The 20510-nt window shown below is 42.6% G+C and overlaps 1 protein-coding gene and 1 long non-coding RNA gene across 8 annotated transcripts in view; both read right to left on the bottom strand.

Annotated features, from left to right (window-relative positions):
- Positions 1-11716, bottom strand: part of LOC306980861 (nuclear factor 1 B-type-like) — a 74780-nt gene extending 63064 nt beyond the window's left edge. For 2 of the 7 annotated variants that reach the window (XM_079580387.1, XM_079580390.1), the window contains exons 1-2: positions 9824-10595; positions 6996-7527 (exon numbers count right to left, since the gene is read on the bottom strand). In XM_079580387.1, the coding sequence (XP_079436513.1) occupies positions 6996-7527; positions 9824-9850 (559 nt within the window). In that variant the 5' untranslated portion in view covers positions 9851-10595. Of the gene's footprint in view, positions 1-6995; positions 7528-9823; positions 10598-11131 lie in introns of those variants that run through there. The other 5 variants (XM_079580389.1, XM_079580388.1, XM_079580391.1 and 2 more) reach the window with 5 other exon arrangements.
- The window catches only part of LOC306980883, a 469430-nt gene that overhangs the window by 69340 nt on the left and 379580 nt on the right, over positions 1-20510 (bottom strand). The window lies entirely within an intron of this gene.

Genomic DNA, 20510 nt, shown 5'->3' with positions numbered 1-20510 from the left:
ATCAACATGCCCACCCAAAAGAACATTTCGCACAACTTTTTTTTCATTCACTTGTCCACCCCAGGTCTTGTCGAGCTGTCATAGTGATGGGCCATACTGTACAGGCCAGACAAAAGAGGAGACAACCATCACTCTAGGCTACTGATCGGCCCTGTCGAGACTGAAAAGACTTTGATGGGGCAAAGCAGTGTGGGATAGCGGGGGTGTAGGGGCGGGCGGTGGTGGGTACAGAGAAGTTAGTGTCTCCTGGGCAACCACACTGATTGTCTGTCTACGTCTTTTCATTTTTTTTTTTCTCTCTCTCTCCTTCATTGGTTGTTCACAAGGCCCCCTTCCTGGGTTAAGAGGACTTTGGCTTTTTGGGGGAAAGGGAAAGAAAAAAAAGTCTTAGTCTGGTACTTGAGGGGTGCCTTTCTTCCTCGCTGACTCGGGAAAATAAAAGGTCAAAAAACATCTTTACATTAGCCTAACTTCCTTTTTCCGAGCTACCACCTGCACGAGCCAAGGAATACCGCCAAGTTGTATGGCTCCTACAGTAAACATTGTCCATCTATAAGCAAAGAGGAGATGGTTATGGGGCGCCTTTTGTGAGGCCCCGGACAGTGAGGTACAGTGTGGTGCTTGGGATAGGGGGTGAATGTACCCATTTGTCTTCATTTGGGATGACCAGAAGACAGACGGGGGGAGGGGGGGGGAGCAGTGTGGGGGAGGAATGGGAGGTGCCGGTGCTCCAGTCAAGTGGCCTCAGGGGAATTTGGAAATGCTTTTTGGGGGTCCTCTCTCCACACAGAAAAAAAAAAAAAAGCCTGGGAAAGTGCAGTGAGGTCTTAACCATGGACTAGACTGGAGGTTCTCAAACTGTGGCGCAGGTGTCACCGGCGGTTCTGCAGTCTCGGCTGATTTCATGGAAAGTTTTATTACTTTTACAGTAGTACTTTGCTTTACAGCACAGAAATGGCACGGGAATAAGACGGAAATAGCTTGATGTCTAAATGTGTGATAATTGTGGTAATTACAAGGAAACAGGACACAGAGCTTATGTTTTAACGGCAATATGTTGAATCAGAGCTGTGCCCAGTAAAAACAATGTAAGAGACTGGGAAATGAACTGCATTAACCCGTGTTATCATTTACCATGATAGTGTGTGCAAAGTACAGACCTGCATGATGGGAACCTCTGGGTACCTCACAATTCGATACGATACATGGCTCACGATAATCTCACGATACGCCGATACTGCGATTATAATTATGTTTTTTTTTTGTACATACTACATATTATTCATCATCACAGTGTTTGGCCAAAGGGCTTAAAACTGTAGTGCTGCCCCCTACAGTTCTGACTGTATTCTTGATCATTATTGGCCCCTATTGACTGTGAAAACTGTGGAGAACTGCTACCTCATTAATATGCACAACGTCTGTAATTAATATGCATGACGTCATCAAAAGTATCGATTTTGGAATAAAACGTATCGTATCGTCCCGCAAAATATCGCGATATATCACAAAATCGATATATTGTCACACTCCCAGTGGCTAGGTCCTAGGTTAGTCCAATTTTAGAACGAATTAAGTCTTGGTTGAGACCTAGTTAGTCCTGGTTTAATTTGAATTATTTTCCTAACCCATCCTGATAACATTTGGCCATCTTCAACCCTTTGATGATGCAAAACTCTGGCCAGTTTGATGTGTTTTACTGTATGTACATCACACATACTTAAATCAACAATAAACCTCACTTTGACTTTGACACTAAGACCTTTTCCACTGTAAGTCGATACTTTATCCAAGACAGTTTTTTCCCTCCTTGTAAGACCATACAAGTGGACACAACACAAGTGTCCGCGAGCAGTTAAATCTAAAAACCATCTCCACGAAAATTCCCTCAAATTCAATATCCGAGGCTTCAGCACAGTCCCGTTTTTTTTTTTGGTTTTGTTTAAGAAAGTCTTCGAAAGCGAGGCAGGAGTTGTAAATTTAGTACAAAAAGGAAAGCATCCACATTCGTCTGCATGCCCTCTGCGCGGACTATAGCCTCGTTTCCATAGAGATTTATGTACACAGGGCGCACAAAAGGAGGGCTAAGGAGGTAACACGGCCTGTTTAAGCCTTGAGGTATTTGCCGGCGCTAAACCCCGCTGCTAATAACACAAGAGCCACACAGAGCCCTGGCAAATGCACTCAGGTTAGGCATTTTGAAGGGAAGAGAAGGGAGAAAAAAAAAGCCCACCGAAAAAGTCAGATGAAGACACAACGCGGTCAAGAGCTTACCCAAAAAGACATGACATGAAACAAATGTGCGAGCAAAAGGAAAAAAAAAAAAAAAGAGAGAGAGCAAAGAACACACAAAGAGAATAAGAAGAAACAAACATAGGCCTAAATAGCTTGCGGGTTAAGAGAGAAAAAGCGATCGGGAAGACAGTTAGTGGGAAGCGGAAATCAATAAGGCAAAGCGGTGTAGCTGGGAGGGAGTTCTAAGTGGATTAGAGTGAGAGAATGTGTTCGATAGGTTATGGCTTTGGGAGAGAGGTAGCCAGACACTGCAGGCTCTATTGCATACTAATAAGGAAGTCAGGATAGAAGCTAAGCACGAGGTTGCACAGTTCACTACGAAGACTTCTCCAAACACGACTCCAAAGGCGGCTTTTTAAGGGGGCTTTCCCGATGAGTTTATTTTAGCAAATTTGTAAAAAAAAAAAAAAGGAAAAAAAAAAAGATGGCGATTGCTAGATAAATAAAGGAATGATTGGGAGTTATGCAATGTAATTACGTTTTAAATAACAAGCGAATGGAAGTAAGTTTTGCTGCTGGCGTGAGCGCGGTTGGCGTTTCTGCGGCCAAGTGCTTCACCCCGGGACAGCTGTCATGGAAGGAGGCTGGGACTTGAGGGAGAGCCAGGGAAAAGGAAAACTGAGAGAGAGAGAGTCCAGGCAGCGTGCCGTGGGGGTGATCCCTGATGGCAAAGAAGGATGGGACAAAAGACCGGAAAATCCCACACAGAAAGATGAGAATTGACCGAGGCTACTTGAGGCATGTGCGCAGTCCTACAGTCCTCGGTTCATAGAAGGCTTTAGCCGCTCAGTACAAGGTGACACAATATCTATAACATGGGAATCCAAAATATATGGCACAAACCTTGAGCTCTTTTGCTAAAACAGCCATAAATATATATTTTTTTTAATTTTGGCCTTGTTTTGATCTGGATTTAGGATTTTTTTTTTTTAAAGTCTTGTTTTGACACAATTTGAAGAAAAACACACACAAATATCCAAGGATGCTATTGAATATCAGATTTTTTTTCATAGTGTGCAGGACTGTTTTTTGTTTTATTATTTAGAGCTTGTTTATTCTTGGGTTAGAGCCAGTTAATTTGAATAGCCTTGTACCACTTTTTTTTTATGAGCCATGACTCATATAATTATCATTCATTATTAGGCTACCCCATCAACTTTTCTAATATTGTACAAAGGGTTATATTAGAAGCTGTGCCCGCTCCAGTTTCCAAAAAAAAAAAGAAGAAAAAATGCAAGGAAAAAAATAAGCAGGACAGTGGGAGAGTGTCCAGCGAGCGTGCCGCGGGGTGACTCCTCCTGATGCCAGAGGAGGATAAGGAGGCGAGAGAGAGAGAGAGAGAGAGAGAGAGAGAGAGAGAGAGAGAGAGAGAGAGAGAGAGAGAGAGGGGAGGGGAGGTTGTGCTAAGTCACCAGACCAACACTGTGTGACCCGAAGGTTAGACCGCCGCACAGGCCACAGCCCCCGAGGCAGCCGGCCGGAAAACAAGACCCCACGCAACAACATAAGCAGGCCATAGACGACACTGTATATGAGATTGGTCTAAACTAAAATGATCCGAACTGAAAATTTCATCGCTCGTCTACGATTAGTCGCTGTGATTCAGACCTGTTTAAATCCGGAACGGTGCTAGTTTAAACTTGTTTTCAGCCTTTGTGCTTGTACTTGGTTTAAACTGTCCTATTTAGTCGTAATCAGTCGTATCGGGCTAAAAACGGTAAAAGTAAAAACTGTCTGTGATGCTTAGGTTCATGAGAGGTCGGGCCACTGAAACGGGGACCACCAGCCCGAGACAAACAGTTGCCGGGAGACCAGCGATGCTCCGCCACTGCCGAGGGTCTGACCTCCGCTGACAAGGCCAACGAGGGGTTGACTTGGGGGTCGGGGCGGGGGGCTTTCGGATCCCCCCCCCCCCCTCCTTTAGGCACAAACCTCCTCCTGCACGCGCCCCGGGCCTGTTTCCACTGATCTGCTTTGCTCAATTACACTTCATAGGACACCCCGCCACATCTCTCGGCAAGGGTCGCAACCCCCGGGGGCAAAGGTTAAGTCTGGCGCTCGTAAAACAAGGTGTCTGTTAACAAGGGGAGCGTGTATTGTGGGGGGGGGGGGAGGTAATCCATCCATTTCCACAAACTATCATGACGGTGAGAGGAAAAAAAAAAGTTACGTCAGGGAGTGGTGGTGGGGGGAGGCAGGATAACGATGTTTTATGGCTGTGTTAACTTTCAGCTGGAGAGTAATGGGAAAGCTGTTTGACCTTGACTTCTACACTCCATACCAGTGGATAACCCCGGCAGTTCTCATCACTGCTGTCAAGCGGCGGGCAAGTCCCATGATTTTTTTTCCCCCCCAAAGTTAACACTCATTTTAAGTACGTTTGAGAACACTGACTCAACAGCTCTGTTTAGAATCAAATGTACTATATCAAAAAAGAGCCTATAACCTTGATCTAATAAATTCTCAAAAACAAAGACCTGATTTTGTGAAGGGGAAAAAACAAACAAATGCTGCTTCACAAATGCAAAACCTAAGATGCTCCAACATGCCCAAACACGACAGTTATTCTCATGCCTGGTTACAGCTATTCCATCAGCCCGTCAAACTGGAAATGTAGAACATGAATCCAGGTGGAGGGAAGGATGGTTTCCCAAATTCAATATCCTATCTGTCCTATTCCGTATCACTTGATTTCACTTGATTATAAAATGTGTTGGCAACTACAGCAGCCGCGAGAGAGACGGAGCAGGGCCTGTACTGAACACAAGCCGCAGTTGGCACAATGAATGCCACAACCCCCACTCCTGCCCCCGGCCCTGTCCCGGCGGGCATTCATCTGGGCACATGGGGCTGCCGTTCTGCTGGGCTCAACGCGCCCTAGCCCACAATAAGGAGCGGAGTGCCCTCGCTTCTCACACGGCTCTCACTGCCAACCGCACAACCTTTCTCAGCAGCTACCCACCAGAATCGTATACAAATACACTACCAACATATTGATTTGGACAAAAATAATAAGAAAAAACAATCTTGTAAGGAGCAGCGGCTGCATACTTTTATTTCTCAATTACCTAACACTGAGGGATTGTTCGGCTGCCAGGACAGATTTGGGAGAGTACAATATTAAAAGCTCTGAGCGGACCATTTTAGCGCTTTGCACCAACTCCACATTCGGCCGGGGCCAAAGCCGGTTGCTACTTTCTTTGTGTTTGATTGTATGTTTGTTTGTTTCGTGCAGTTGCAGCAGAACAAAGGCATCGGCCTCCATTCTACCACAGTCAAAAAACTTTCCAACGTGCCCACTGCATTGCGGATGCCAACCAACGAATCAAAGGCATGCTGCAAGCAGACAAAGAGGGTTTGATGCCAACCTCCAAACCTCTAACAACCATTACTGGTGATTCGCCTGCCTGCCTGGCACAGTGTAAAACAAAATGGCGGCGCGCCGCACGCTACCACAATATGGCTGCATTGTCTCGAGACGGGCACTGCTTGGTAACTAAGAAAAGGAAAAGACGCAAAAACAAAAACGGAGAAAAGCGCGCCTGTTTCTGTGATCTGGTGAAAGAATCCTATTTTCTTTTTGCCAAAGTTTCATGCGGCAGAAATTTTGCGGACGCCGGTAAATAATCGTACTAATCCGTAATGCAATGCTGGATCAGGATGATTATATTCATGGAGCTGAGACATTTACACTTTCCTGATAATGGACCTTTTCTTCAATTTATCAATTACTTTATTTCCGATTATTATTTCAATTTCTTAAAGGTCCAGCAACTACAATCAGCACAAATGTGCAGCAAAGCCATTGAAAGATAATTTTAATGTTTTTTATTTGTGGAATAAAAAAAGTGAAATCTTGTTAGTATTGAACAGATGAGAATGCAGCGGATGTAAAGTAGAAAACGGTGGCATCCACAAAAGACACAAAAGAGGCTCTGATGCCAAGCCCGGTGCCAGTGGCAACCATTATTGTCTGTGTGCTGTGCCTTCTGCTTTCCCTGGCACTTATCACACAAAATGGCGCTCAGGCTTTCATGGTAATGAGCTGGCCATACACCGCCTTTTCCTAAATATTGGTGGTTCCCACGTGCTACAATGTATCACAGCACATGAGAATTTCAATATATACTGCGATTCCATATTTGAAACTGTGAATCTGTGTGATAGAGCGTCCTCTGTGTGAAGCAGATGATTTTGGAGCACAGCATTGAGGAAATGTGTTTCATTTAACAGACGCTTTTTTCTTTTCTTTTCTTTACCAATATAGCAATATTGTAAAGAATTATGAATATCAGTTTTTATAAAAGAGTTTTATTTATCTTATTAATACATTTTGGGTTTCTAAAATGAGCCTACTTGGTGAATGGAGAAATGTTGTATTTTAAAATTCAACTACAAATCTTTCCTGAGCCTGAATATGGGAATACAGCAGTATGAACATTATGTTACTGCTTTGAAGGTACTGCGATATGAAAGGTGCGTCTCAAATGTTAGGTCTGTGTATTTTAAATGATAGAAAAGCATGTGTGCAGGCTCTGTCTGAGAGACTTGTTCGCTCTTGTTTATTTGTCTGGCGACTGCACTTGTATTCTCGGCCAGCGTTCGCAGCGCTGCCAAAAAGTAACACATGTGACCTTTGACCTTGCCAAGCCTTCGCTCACACACTCGCTCTCAGAGTAAAACAAACAGGCTGGACCTACCTTGGTCCTGCACATAGTACGCCAGGAACAAGTCCAGCTCTTTGACGGACACTGTGATGTGGTGCGGCTGGACACAAAGTGCTGGGTTGGTGCAATGCGGGGACTTGACCAGGCGCTCTCCGTCTGTACTTTCCAGAGGGATGCCTTTGAAGAGGATGACCATGACCAGGTCCAGGCGCCACACTTTGTCAGCCTGGCGCAGGCAGTCGATGCGGCGGATCTTGCCCTTCTGGTCGGGGTTGGAGAGCACGCAGCACGGGCCCTTCTTCCCCGTCACACTGAGGACAAAGTCCTCGCGGTACTCCTGCCGAATGTCCTTTCGCAGCTTGGCCAGCAGCCGGGACGCCCACTTCTGCTTCACCTCAGGCTTCTCACACAGGAGCTCATCCTTCACCGCGCGCTCTTCATCCTTGGACATCCGCTTCTCGTGCTTCTTGAAGTACTTGCGTTTTCTGGCCTGAAGGTTGAACCATGTGTAGGCGATGGCACGAACATGAGGGAGAAGTGCCTCAATGAAGGGATGAAATTCATCCTGAAGGAAAGAACAGAAATGAGGGGAAAGCAGGGCACATTAACAGAAATCTGAATCGCAGATTATTGAGAGCCTAATATTCTGTTAAATCATATCAATAATCTATAGATGTATTTTTTTATAACAGGTCACATAAGAGGGATGTTATTTTTGTATTCTTATCTTTTTACACATCACTAATTGAATTACCATTCTCAAAAAGACCTGACTGTACTGCAGCTATGACAAGGAAATTCCAGTGTTTGTATCAGCGGCCAGCCGTACAATAGCAGAGCTGCTGAGAGCCGGACGCCTGTGCTGCTCCAGAGAATATGCGCTCCTCACTCCGAACACTCTTATCAAACTCTACATACCAACTTCTACTTATCCTGCATTCGAGACGCGCGGTAATCTGGAAGTGGGCACAGAAATAGGAAGTAGATTGCTATTAACTGGCTGGTGCATTAGGTGTACAAAGCGGCTTTTTGGATTCAAACACAAAAAGACAAATCCGAGCGGAGGCGAATGAGGTGAAAAATAAGAAAGGAATTTGCCAAAGGTTACATTAGGACTCATTAGAGGCTTGTGTCAAATCATTTAAAGGTTTGAGGTTAATCCAGGAGAGAACTGGCTCCTCTTCATTCCAAGAGCTGCGGTTCGTTAATGTCATTAGATCTGAGCAGCTTGACTTTTCCATTGTACACCTGCTTGAATGTACAACTTTATAGCTTTGTTAATAAAATAAAACTAATAATAAATGGTCCAGGGAATTTAATTATAAATGTAAAGGCTTTTTCTACATTACGGCCTCTTCAAAGCAGTGTATTCAATAAAAAAGCATTTTAAAACTTATTTGCAAAAAGAAAAAAAAAGAGAGGAAAAAATATGAGTTTTTCATTATAATTAAACCTCCTACATTTTAGCACTTTGTGGCCCATGCAAAACTAATCCCACATGGAAGGCAAAACTTTTCATGAACTTTTATTGATTTATTTTCTGCAGGCCTCTGGGTCTTCACACAAGTACTTTAATACCAAAAATATGATAATTATGTTTAAATACGTTTTATCTTCGTGCCATTGTAAAAAGCAGGTTTCAGTGGTGGTGTGCACGGCAATAGAAATAGCAGTAGCCACATGAGGACTGAAAACATAAACTTATTTTCAGTTTCCACATTAAAACGTCACATTTAATCAAGCACAACCAGTCGCCTCTGGATCAGGATTTACAGAAGTTGACCAGATATTGTACTTTTTCACACAGGCAGGAAACCACACACATCCACTCCCTATCTTTGACTGACGCTCCACACAAGCCACACTCTGGCTCTGCAAACTCAAACTTTACTTTGCTCTGTAATGTTGGAAAAAAAAAAAACTGAAACTCACTCCACAATCAGCTTTAAAAGTTACATTTTCAACATATTTTTGTGAAAGTGTGTTACTTTGCAATAAGCTGTCAACACTGACATGGCAGTAATAATTTCCCTATAATCTCTGTAATTCCTAAATAACTTACCACACTTTTCATAAGATAAGAATTAAGACCTATCAGTGTTTTTCAAGGACAACACGTTTTTTTTTATAAATTAATAGAGCAAGTATTTCTCTGAGCATTAGCTGGTAAATTGTTCTAATATTCCTACAGATAAATGGCGTCTCAGCTCGTGTATTAGTGTTAATTTGGAGCCATAAAGCACAATCCTTATAAGTACAAACTAACCACAACTCAGTCAATCACTGACTTTTGCCAAGTAAAATATAAACAATAAAAGTGAGTCAGCCAACACACTGCAGACACAGACACTACGGTCCAAAAAGCAACCGCTCAAAGCCGCTTATCGTCTGTTCCATCTTTTTATGGAGAAAGTGGCGTTATCTCCCTTTCCTTTAAATAAAGCGGTTGTTATTTCCAAAATTCAAATTATACACAAACCACACGCACGAGGGACGCCGCGGTCTGGGCAGAGGGAGAGCGGAGGTGGACGTGCATACCTATACACCGTTCAGCGCAAAAGAAAAAAAAAAAAAAACATCTTTACGCAGCAACTTTACGCACGTGTTGTAAAGTTTGAGAACTGGGGAATGATTTGTAACAATTGCTGGACATTTTAGAAAGTGCCATATGTGGTCAAAAGGCGCACACATTTTGGTCAAATTAATTATAAAAGCTACACCGAATCTTGTTCTAAAGGAATCTCGTTAAAATTGCTAAATATAAAAGTTTAAAAATTCTGTCCAGAGGAAACTTTAAAAAAAATATCACTTAAAACACAAAGAAAGCAAAAAAGATCCGTAGACAACAAATGCATAAATACCTGAGTGAGACAAATAGGAGAATACATGACGAAGCGGCTACGGTCAGGGACGGTAAAGTACTTCTTCAATTGATTCCTCTGTGATCACTTTATCGCGCCATTCCAGGACCGGAGCGCAGCGCGCAATACTGTGGAGCTATCCGCGTAAAAGGTCAAGAAGGAGCAAAATGATTATCCAAGAACATCCGTGAGTTTCTGCAGATCCAAAGATTGTCGTCTCCGCAGAGAAAGAGGGAATAAAGCAGAGGACGGAGAACACAGTGAGAGCGCTCGCAGATGTAACACTGCTCGTGGTGGCCGGTGCAAGCGCTGCGTACTCCTGTGTTACGTATGGGCTCGTTGCGCGTCTCCGTGGAGTGATACGTCGTTCATAAAAGCATGGTGAAGAGCTTCAGAGGGCGCCGAGTGTGTGTGATGTTCAGCTCTGCTTTAGACTAAGTTGATATGAAGTCAACCGGTGCACCTTGGGTCCTGCGCGATTCCAGCAAATCAGACCCAACTTTTCTCTTTTTTTCACCCACGTAATTACACAGTCACACTCCTCCTCCTGCCGCTGCTCTGTGCACACACATATAAGCCCTATGCACTGTCCTGTGCCTTCTTCACTCCACATGCACGTTGTTCATTCACGACTAACGACCATTAGAGAGACTTGGACAAGCCCACTTGAATGATAATGTAACATAACGCCACATTTTGGACAGGTTGCCCTCTTTGCCTTGACAAGCGTCAACTAAGTTGCTTTGCCCAGTTCAGCAGGTCATGGTCTTTGTAATCAATTATGTCAATAATAAATACATAGACTTTCATAGTATGACTATTTTAGCTTCAGACTTTGACATTTGGGGACACAAATCATTTTAACTGTAGGGAAGCGCTTCATTATATTTTTAGACAACCAAAGTCAATTCCTCATATTACTGCACAATAATTGGCCTCCACATGAATAAATCTGAACGCCATAGACTAGCGTTAATATTTTTGTTTTTAAATAAGCCATTGCATTTTCAAACTGTATAGTGTTGAACTTGAGGTTAAAGCGTGGAGCTCCTCGAGCCTGTGCTTCTTTATTCCTGCTCTACACGCGCGCACAGCGCGGACAGTGCCAAATTATGGGGGAATGAGAATGTTAACAGAGGCTACTGGAGGAACGTGAGCCAAGTTCTCTACAGACTTGGCCCGACGTGTGTGTTGTGGTCCGCTTTACGTTAACTGCACTTTTTCACCGGTCATAAGGACGGGAACATCATTTAAGACACAAACAGCGTTATAACAGCATTGAAACAACAGTAGTCCATGTTCACGTACCATTGCACTGTACTGCATGGATTATTAGGGAATCCCGGAGCCTGGCTGAAACACACAAGCCGGTAGCTTCACATTTCTCACGTTCAACTTTGTGCTTTGGAGGGGTTTCTCTTGCAGGGCTCGCAAAAAGTCAACACCGGAAAACAATTCTTGGCAGATCGCGGCGAAAAGAAGTTAGGAGCAGCACACGTTTTTTTCTCTTTTTTTCTTGCCTTCCTTCCTCTTCCAGGCCGAGTTTTTGGATGGTTTTGGGATTGTTCAGTGGAGTTGAACGTGATCCAGAAGAGGCTGAGTTTTGGGCGCAGGGCTGGTCTCCGCCTTCACTTTCACTGTCTGGTGCTGCGCCGCCTCCAGCCCTCCGCACTAACCATGGACTCACACACGGACACCGCGCTGCTTCCTGTGCGTCCTGTCTAAATAAAGGCAGCTTTGGAATCACGCAATAATGCTTTATAAACCGATAGCTCTTGTGTTTATAGACTTTTAAACGTGAAAGTTGTAACACTGTTACAGCAAACTTAGGGGCAGTCCTAAACTCCTACTAAAACACTGTCGCTGTTGGAGTAGTTTGAGAATCGCCTGTGCTCAAAATTAAAGGGGATGTTGTATGCCTGTTATATCTTAATCATTAAAGCACTTATTACCGCGTAATAATGATAATCAAACAATGTTTTATGCTTTTCTTACTCATATTTGATTTGAGTCGTGATGAGCAGTTTACCCCTTGATTCTTTGGTCTGTAATTCTGAAAATCCAAAAGCCCTGTTTCCTGAATTGTCCGTATCTTTTATGTTGTAACTTGACGCTCATTCGTTTTGCAATAGTGGGATCATTCTGGCTTCCCATTGGCCAGGCACCGTGGCCCCGGGACTCCGTACCCTGGGCCCCTCACTTCCGCTCCTTTTGACGCACTGGTCAGCTGCGCACCGGACAGCCGACCTGAACTGATCCGAGTTGGGGAGGAGGAGGGTGGGGGTAGACAGACCCCTTGATATTTGCCCACTAGATTAATGAGTGTACATAGGAGGCACATTTACATAGGATATTTTATTATGGACATATCTCCAATCATTAATCATAGTTGATTATGATTTAGATAATATCATGCAATAGACAAGGACAAAGTGTCGGATGAATTTACTAGAATAAACCAGTAGGAGTACTGGCCTAAAAATAAATTGGATATTTCTGTACATTTTGGCAACACATACTGTGTTATATCAGTACTACTGCAGCGTATGTATGCTTGTATGCTGCAGGCCTGTTTTATTGACCAATAACTTTCTATTGTCACATACTGCATAGAAGCTGCATTGCGTTGTAATAATAGCAGTAAAGTATTATTGTTTGTGTAGTTCTATAAAGTTGAGACTGCTGCCCCCGCGACCCGGCCCCGGATAAAGCGGAAGAAAATGGATGGATGGATAGTTCTATAAAGTGTACAGATAACCACCCATTGACAATCACTGTTACTGAATATAAAGTATGACTCACATGACTTGAGTTAGTCGCCAGTCAAGCAAGACATATTTTACTTCCTCCTGATAAAGTGGGATGGCATTGATGCGCTCAGCTGGTATAACAAGAAGGTCAGCACTACTTATTCTGCTGTAGCACTGTCATTATAGAGGCCAAAGATCATGATTGATGTTCAGATCTTCAACTAAATGCTAACACAGGACAGTAACAGTGTAGTGAAAGTCTAATAGCAATTATGGTATTTCTGTGGTGTGCACCCATTTATCCATGGTAATGTGATTAAACATAAACCGAACCTGAACCTGCTAAAACATGCTGTATTTCTTTGTAATATTCAGCCAACTAAACATTAGTATAACACCTATAGAGGGAACGTTGTGCTTGCACCACCACCAATAAGAACAATTCTATAAAAGAAAAGGAGGTGGAAATGGAGGGGTCTTTTGCAACTAAGTCAACACTTCATTTTCTTGACTTGTTCCTGTTGAGGGTAATCCTATCAACCAAGGGGCAAAGGTGAGCCACACCCTCTTTATGTTATTAGGGCCAATGGCAGCGACATGACTAGTTCAAGAGCACTTTCAAAGTACAGTCTGCAGTACTGGATACAATACATGCTTATTCTAAGGGACAGCTGTCATCAAGAAAAGGGCTTGATACAAGCCAACAATTCTATTTTATTTCGTACAAGAGTTTCTGCTTCATGTGTCTGTTAGGATAAATACCTTGAAATACAATAAAATAATCTTTCTCCTCTCATTAGACTGGTATTATATCATGTCAGTACAAGGGAAACAGATGGCTTCTGCAGCTATCTCAGTTTGAGCCTCCTTAACATGGACGTACCGCCCTCTAGTGGCTTCATAGCAAACCTCTCTTGGGTACAAAGTGATCCTCTGATTCGGTCATATGTGTCATACAAACTGCTCATTGTAATATTACTTTGCACCAAAGGTCAGAGAGCATTGCTCTGTTTGGACTTTGCATGTGGTCGAATTGACTATAAACCAATCTGAACTCAATGTTGCTCTTGCTCCTTTTTTTAAACATGTTGTGGTTTGCAAACAATGAAAAAGGAAGAAAGTAAATCATATTGTCAGCTGAGTCCAAACTCATTCCTAACTTTCCTAACACATTCTTAGATTCCAATCTCATCACAGGGATGAGTTTATAAGCACGTTTCACAATTTGCAGGGTCTGTAAACAGGGTCACTGTTACAGAAATTCTGACAAACTATAGCCTGCAAGTTCACAAAATTGATACAAATGCTTTATAATTAGATGCACAGTACTTTATCCACAAATGACTGAGTTTACAATGTACCGAAGAGACAAAATGTGTATGAAACTGTATGAAATTGCATATTGTCATTGTTATTTTAGCTTTTTTTTTTTTTTCATTTTAGCTTTACCAGCAAATGGTGAGTATAAACTATAATCTACAAAGATTTAATATATCTTTATCTCTTCTTGAAAGTGTCAAAGTCCACTCTGATAACAGCTGTTTGAAGTGGAGTGGCAAACCTGTTTACCCCAAGTGACAATACGCACAGTTATGTAAGTCCCTTCCTGATGCATGCAGAAACCAAGCCACTCTAAATTGCACCTTACACCAAATTTCATTGCTATGAAACTACTTAAAGGCACACCGCGCAACATTTTGGACTATACTGTTGCCATCAGTACAAAACATGCAGCTAATGGCCAACTCGACACAGAAAATGCTATTTTTGCAGTGGGTAATCAAAGAATGGATTTGGATGAGAACCTAGCCTATTAAAACTCTCCAATCTCCATGGAGACGAGCTGGAGACGCACCCACTCCCGGTAAAGTTACAGTCATGTCTTACGAGAGCTGAGCCGCTCACAGCAAAAGCACATGTTTGTTTGTACATTTATGAGCTTCAATTATGAAAATATCTGTCATAAAATAAATGCTTGTATTTCAATTGTATTTATTGGGTAAAATTCTACGCGGCTTTAAAGATTGTTAATAAAAGTCTTAACATGTAATATTCCAAGTATGCTGCTATTGAGAACCAATGTGTTCTGATCTGTTTTTCTTGTGCGTGAATACGTCACCATCTCCCAAAGGCCTCGCACATTTGCCATGACAGAAGCATGTCTGACCTTTTCCAATCTTTAATATTCTCCGTCTAATTAACAGCTGCTTCTGTGTGACTCAGAGAGGGGAAAGTTACTGGATCATTTCCTCCACTCATTTATGGGACTTCTTAAAGCCATAGTATGTTTCCTCAAATAATAAGCCATTATTATCATGATTTACAGGTGTCCATTCTTGCAATAATGTAACAGATGAGACACATTTAGGCAGCATATGACAGTAAGTAAGTATGAGAAAACCGGAATATGAACTACAAAACCACTATGAGAATCTTTCTAAACAACTGAGAGCTGAGAGTGTATCCAAAACGTGCCCAATGGGTTTCATCCTTCAGCAAGGTATTCATGACCACAAACCAAAGCAGTTCTTATTTTGAGCACAACAGTGTGTCGCTCTCGGGAGTGGACCTCCTCTCTGTGATCTGAAGACAAAACATTGATGGCAGCGTGGCCTGAGAACTTGCGCCGCGTTGCATTTCATTTGCATTGAAACGGCCAGACAAACCGCTACTTAAACACGGGCACAATGAGCCCGCAGTGGGACGGGTAAATAAATATGCAGATAGAAATGTCAGCCGGTTGCCTCTTCAGCATGGGAAAGGCGCGGGCCGCACAAGGACCCTTTGTACTAATACTATCAAATTAGCACAGTGCAGGAGAGGTGCACTTCAGGAACGCCGAGATACTTCTGCTTTTAGCTCGTAATCTGGACTCAAGGGTGTAGTTTAGTGTTGGTATCATGATTACCTTCATGCTTTTAAATGCCAAAGTGTGGCTATAATGTTCATCAAATCAAGGGGGTTTGTCACTGAGGGTTTAGTGGAAAAAGAAAAGAAAAACCACACATTTCGAGTCAGTAAAGTGTCTTGCACTTGAGCAAAGTAAATGGTAAGAAATAGAGCTCATTATTAATTGTGATTTGATTTACATGGTTAAAGGAACAGGCCATTTTTACTTACTGAGATATGTTCTTGTCTGAGCTTAGAAGAGTTGATGCATACGTGTCTGGTCTTTGTGCATGCCCTCAGTCACACAAAAAACGACCAAAGATGTTGTTAGCATTTGGCCTCTCCCAGTATATTCCTATAGCTCCAAACGGGGGTGAAGTTGGAAGCGACCACGCTCTTCCACAGGCACGCACAAAGACCAGACAGGTACACATCAACTCGTCTAATCTCAGGTAAGAACATATCACAGTATGGAAGAACTGTGTGCCCTCAGTCACGCAAAAAGACCAAAGATGTTGCTAGCATTTGGCCTCTTCCAATGTATTCCTATAGCTCCAAACAGGGTGAAGTTAGTAGCGACCAAGCCCAAAGACCAGACAGGTACACATCAACTTGTCTAAGCTCAGGTAAGAACATATCTCGGTATGTAAAAACGGTGGCCTGTTCCTTTAAAGCAACAGATGTATTTCCAAATATGAAAAAAAAATCTATTTATGCAGGCTTAGGACTGGCACAGGCTTGCGACTCCAGTGGCAATTGCTAAGACAAACATTTTTTGGATTTCAGACAATGTGGTAGAGCAACAAAGTGTATAAACGAAAAGGAAATTGCTATTAAACTGAAGCTTATAAATGAAATGAAACAAATATGAATAGAATATCTTAGCAAACCTCTACAGAAGGGCCACAGATCTAGATATTTTTCAATAAACCTTTTCTATGAAGTAAACAAAATGCACTGAGGAAGCTTTGTCTCACCATCCACCATGTCCTGGCCGTCATGTCGTAGCAAAGCTGCCATTTGACCGACCTCTCCTTCATCTTCCCAGACATCTTTTCCTCCTCTTATCCCAGGGCTGGAAGACGAGGGGTCCACGCGGTCAACACCTCGTGGATCAGGGGAGCATCCGTGGAGACATGCCGAGTATAAGCCGAGTCAGGGCCACGCTCGCACCACGGGGGAAATATAACAAACTGCACCCACAACAGCTTGACCGGTGATTTGGACCTTATTGTTGTAATTACAGCATCCATGACCTGTAACTATCACCGCCCCCCACCCACAGAGACGGGTAGACCCCCCCCTCCTCCCTCCTCTGCCCCCTGGACCTCCCATTTATGATCTAACATCAACATGGACCACCAGCTATGCCGTGTTTTGTCATCTGTGTATTTAGCCACTTGTATCGTTTTTGACGGATAACGATTTTGCCCTTTGATTGTAGCCTCTCTGTATAATACCAGCGCATGAGAGTGCAGCCTGTGGTGTGTGACGCAATATTTGAAAATGCTCACAAAATACAGTGTTCGGTGTTTCGGAGTTGAATATCCACTGTTCTTGAGCTGGAGGAAGAGTCAGGAGAAAGGAAAGTCTGGAAGTCTTTGCTCTGACTCACGACCTGGCCCTGGATAAGCAGAAGAAGATGGATTCAATGCTATGAATAAATGATTACTGTATATCTGGAAAGGACTGCACTTTTTGTGAATGAGCCCCGATCAGGCCAGGGGTGTAAAATACAAACATCAACATTCATTAGTTTTAATACAAAAATCCCAATGTTTTGTCAGTCCCTTCCAAAGTTATCTGAACAGTCGTTTGAAAGGACCTTTTCTGCCCCGGCTGCATTCCACTCCTCCACACTCAGGCCTCCTGATGCCAGCTGGATTTCCCCGACAGGACCGTGGGCGGACCCAGCAACTGTAACTATAGCATCAGTTAACAGCCAAATCCTCACAGGACCAAAGAGTGGAGGACTGGATTGTTGAATCACTTTCAAGTTCGAGGTGTGGGATAGTCAAACGGAGCGGCATTTGTTGTAGTATTTGAGTAGTGTTGATTTTCAGTTTGTCATGGTCTTGTTTAAAACTACAGTTAAAGGTGCATTATGCAACTTATGTGGGGGGAAAAAAGTTGATACTTGTGTGTATTCGACCTTTGCAGAGACCCAGTGGATGTATAAGAGGTCAGCATGGCGCCTTTACTTTCCATCAGAGTGGTCTCTAAGACGCTCCAGGATCAATTGTTTGGATTGTTTTCACTGCTGACGAAGGCTCTCACCAGAAAAACCTACAAAACGATTGATCCTGGAGCGTTGTAGAGGCCGCCGCAATAGGAAGTAAAGGCACCATGCTGATCACTCATACAACTACATGGTCAAATACACACAAACATCAACCTTTTTTTCACTTAAAAAGTTGCATAATGCAGCTTTAAAGCCATTGTGCACAACATTCCCCCCAAACTTAAGACTTAAGGCTATTCCCAGGCCTGACTCCTAACTTTTATGGGACCAACATCTCCGTCTCTGGGACGCTTCTGCTTTGTTTTGACGTGAAATTCAAACATGAGATTATATTTACAGCTGTTCAACCTCCAAATGTTACATATTTTGGACAACCCACTGGAGAAATCACATCAGAAGCATGTTTATGTTTGGACTTTTACAAGAGTTTACAAGCTCTTGCAACAGAAACGTACAAAGTAATTTAAAAGTTGGATTTTTGACTGCGATTACCAAGTTCACACTGACAACAAAGGAACTGTATAAATCAATGTATTCATAAACACAACAGTGGGTATCATTGAGAGAAATGTCAGATACCTACTTAGTGTATTGCTTGTAGAGAATGAGGACTCCTTATTTTTCCTGTGGGATTAATATTGCATTAGTTAACCATGCAGCAACGTTTGATGTTGAAAATCAGTTGGGGAAACCTTTACATCATAATATTGTGAATTGTGTAGGGATAACATTTTGTCCCCGTAACAGTCTGTTGTCAGTGTAAAAATACAATTTGCTTTAGTGTTTTGGGGAAAGCAGGGACCATTCGGGGCCAGGCGCTCTCCCACACACAGCGCAGCGAGGCCCTTATTGATTTTGAGCGTAAAATCGATAAATATCATCGTCTAGATTGGATTAAGCGTTTCAAGTTCAACTTTTAATTGGATTTCTACTTTCTACAACGAGAGCTTATTTGAAAATCAATAGGGACCAATCAATAACTTCAGTATCTGGAAAGTTCACTGAATGGAGCTGCCAATGGAGGAACGCAGCGGGAAGTGTGGGGAAGAAAGTCACTCGTAATGAGGGCAAAGAGGGGTGAAATGAACATGTGAGTTTGTGAGCTATCAGTTAGTTTTTAAATAAGATAAAAAGTATAAAGATAAAAGCACAAAAGCACACAAGTATTGACATTCAGATTATATTTATAATTTATTTTTAATTGTGATTATAGGACATTTACATTAAGATTGCAGTGCATGTAAACTCAATAACCTGCATAAGAAATCCTCTAATTCTTTTTTTTTACATCACACACCATCTGGAAATAATAATTATACCATTAATATATTTTGTATATGCAATGTTTACTCAGGAAAAAAAGAACAGGCCATTATAAGAGGTTGGGGGTTTCAAACCCACTGTGATAATGAATCACTCACCAAAAACACACACGGTAGAGATTGTTGAATTATACCAAGCGTTGTGATCCAGAATGATCCGTTTTGTGGCGGCAAACTGCGCATTGAAAGCAATTAATCACTGACATTAAACTTTGCCTTCTTAAGTTCTAATCCTTGTCTAGGCCGGGACAAAATATCAAACAACGCGCCAAGCCGTGGCCTAACTCCTCTGCGAGACAGAAGCAAACAGGTACATGGGTCTTCCGCTCTAACATGGGCGTATTTTTATTTATTAGGCCCCGTGGTTGATTGTTTCTTTTGTTCGGCCAGATGCCACGGACTGTAACAGTAGCAGGTGGCCTCTCATTTAATTAGCACAGTTGACCAGCATCATTTGAGATTATAAGCCTGTTTAACCCTGTCTGACCGACCTTGTATGGAATCGGATGGCTTCATTTTAAAAGCCACGAGGCACAGATTAATAAATAACTTTTAACAATAGAGAGCAGTTGCTATGAAAGCAGGGTATTAAAGAAAAGAAAAAAACCTTCTTGATTAGGGTTTTGTAGCTATTTGGGTAGACATACAAATGAAGTAGTAGCATGCAGAGTGGTTAGTAGCCAAAACAGTGTTATTAATAGCTCAAATAAGGCAATACCGTATTTTTTGGACTATAAGTCGCTCCGGAGTATAAGTCACACCAGCCAAAAAATGGATAATGATCCGCTTTTCGCCAGTCCCTCGCTTACTCCACACTTTCTGTGCACAAGAGCGCCCTCTAGCAGCTGTCAGTATGATAATAACAAACATAACAAACATTGATATATAAGCCGCACCTGACTATGAGTCGCACCCTGTGCCAAACTATGAAAAAAAGAGCGACTTATAGTCGGGAAAATACGGTATTTCATGTTAATGTGGCTATAGGACTTGACTATTTTACCAGTATGTCAACAAGTGTATCCATTTTGGAAACTTAACGGTCATGCTCCACACAGTACACACTGTGCTGCCCAGCTCTCAATTCCCCGAACCTGTCTCCGATGACCTATCAGTGGCTCGGTACAAATGAGCCTCCTGGTAAGGCAATCCCGACTGAAAAAAGGGGGTCGCCTGAGGACAGAGCCGTGTGTATGTGCAAAGTATACCGAGAACATGTAACCATTTTGGACAATACAGAAAGATTAGGTTCACGGATCATGAGCAAATTACACACGCCTGACTGGGACCTAAGAACACTTCAGGACAATGAGCATTTGGAGGGAGACGAGGGAACAAGTCTGCTGACAGGCCCATATTGTTATGCCATACACAAAAATGCTTAAAGAGATCAGACGCAGGCTATGATTGTTATGTTGAAGCTATATGGTACAGATCATGCTGGGCAGTTGGCATATAGAAACGTAAGGCACCAGACAACAGGG

Source organism: Gobius niger, assembly GCF_951799975.1.
Source record: "Gobius niger genome assembly, chromosome: 21".
Taxonomy (NCBI): domain Eukaryota; kingdom Metazoa; phylum Chordata; class Actinopteri; order Gobiiformes; family Gobiidae; genus Gobius; species Gobius niger.
This window is presented reverse-complemented; position numbering and strand designations above follow the sequence as displayed.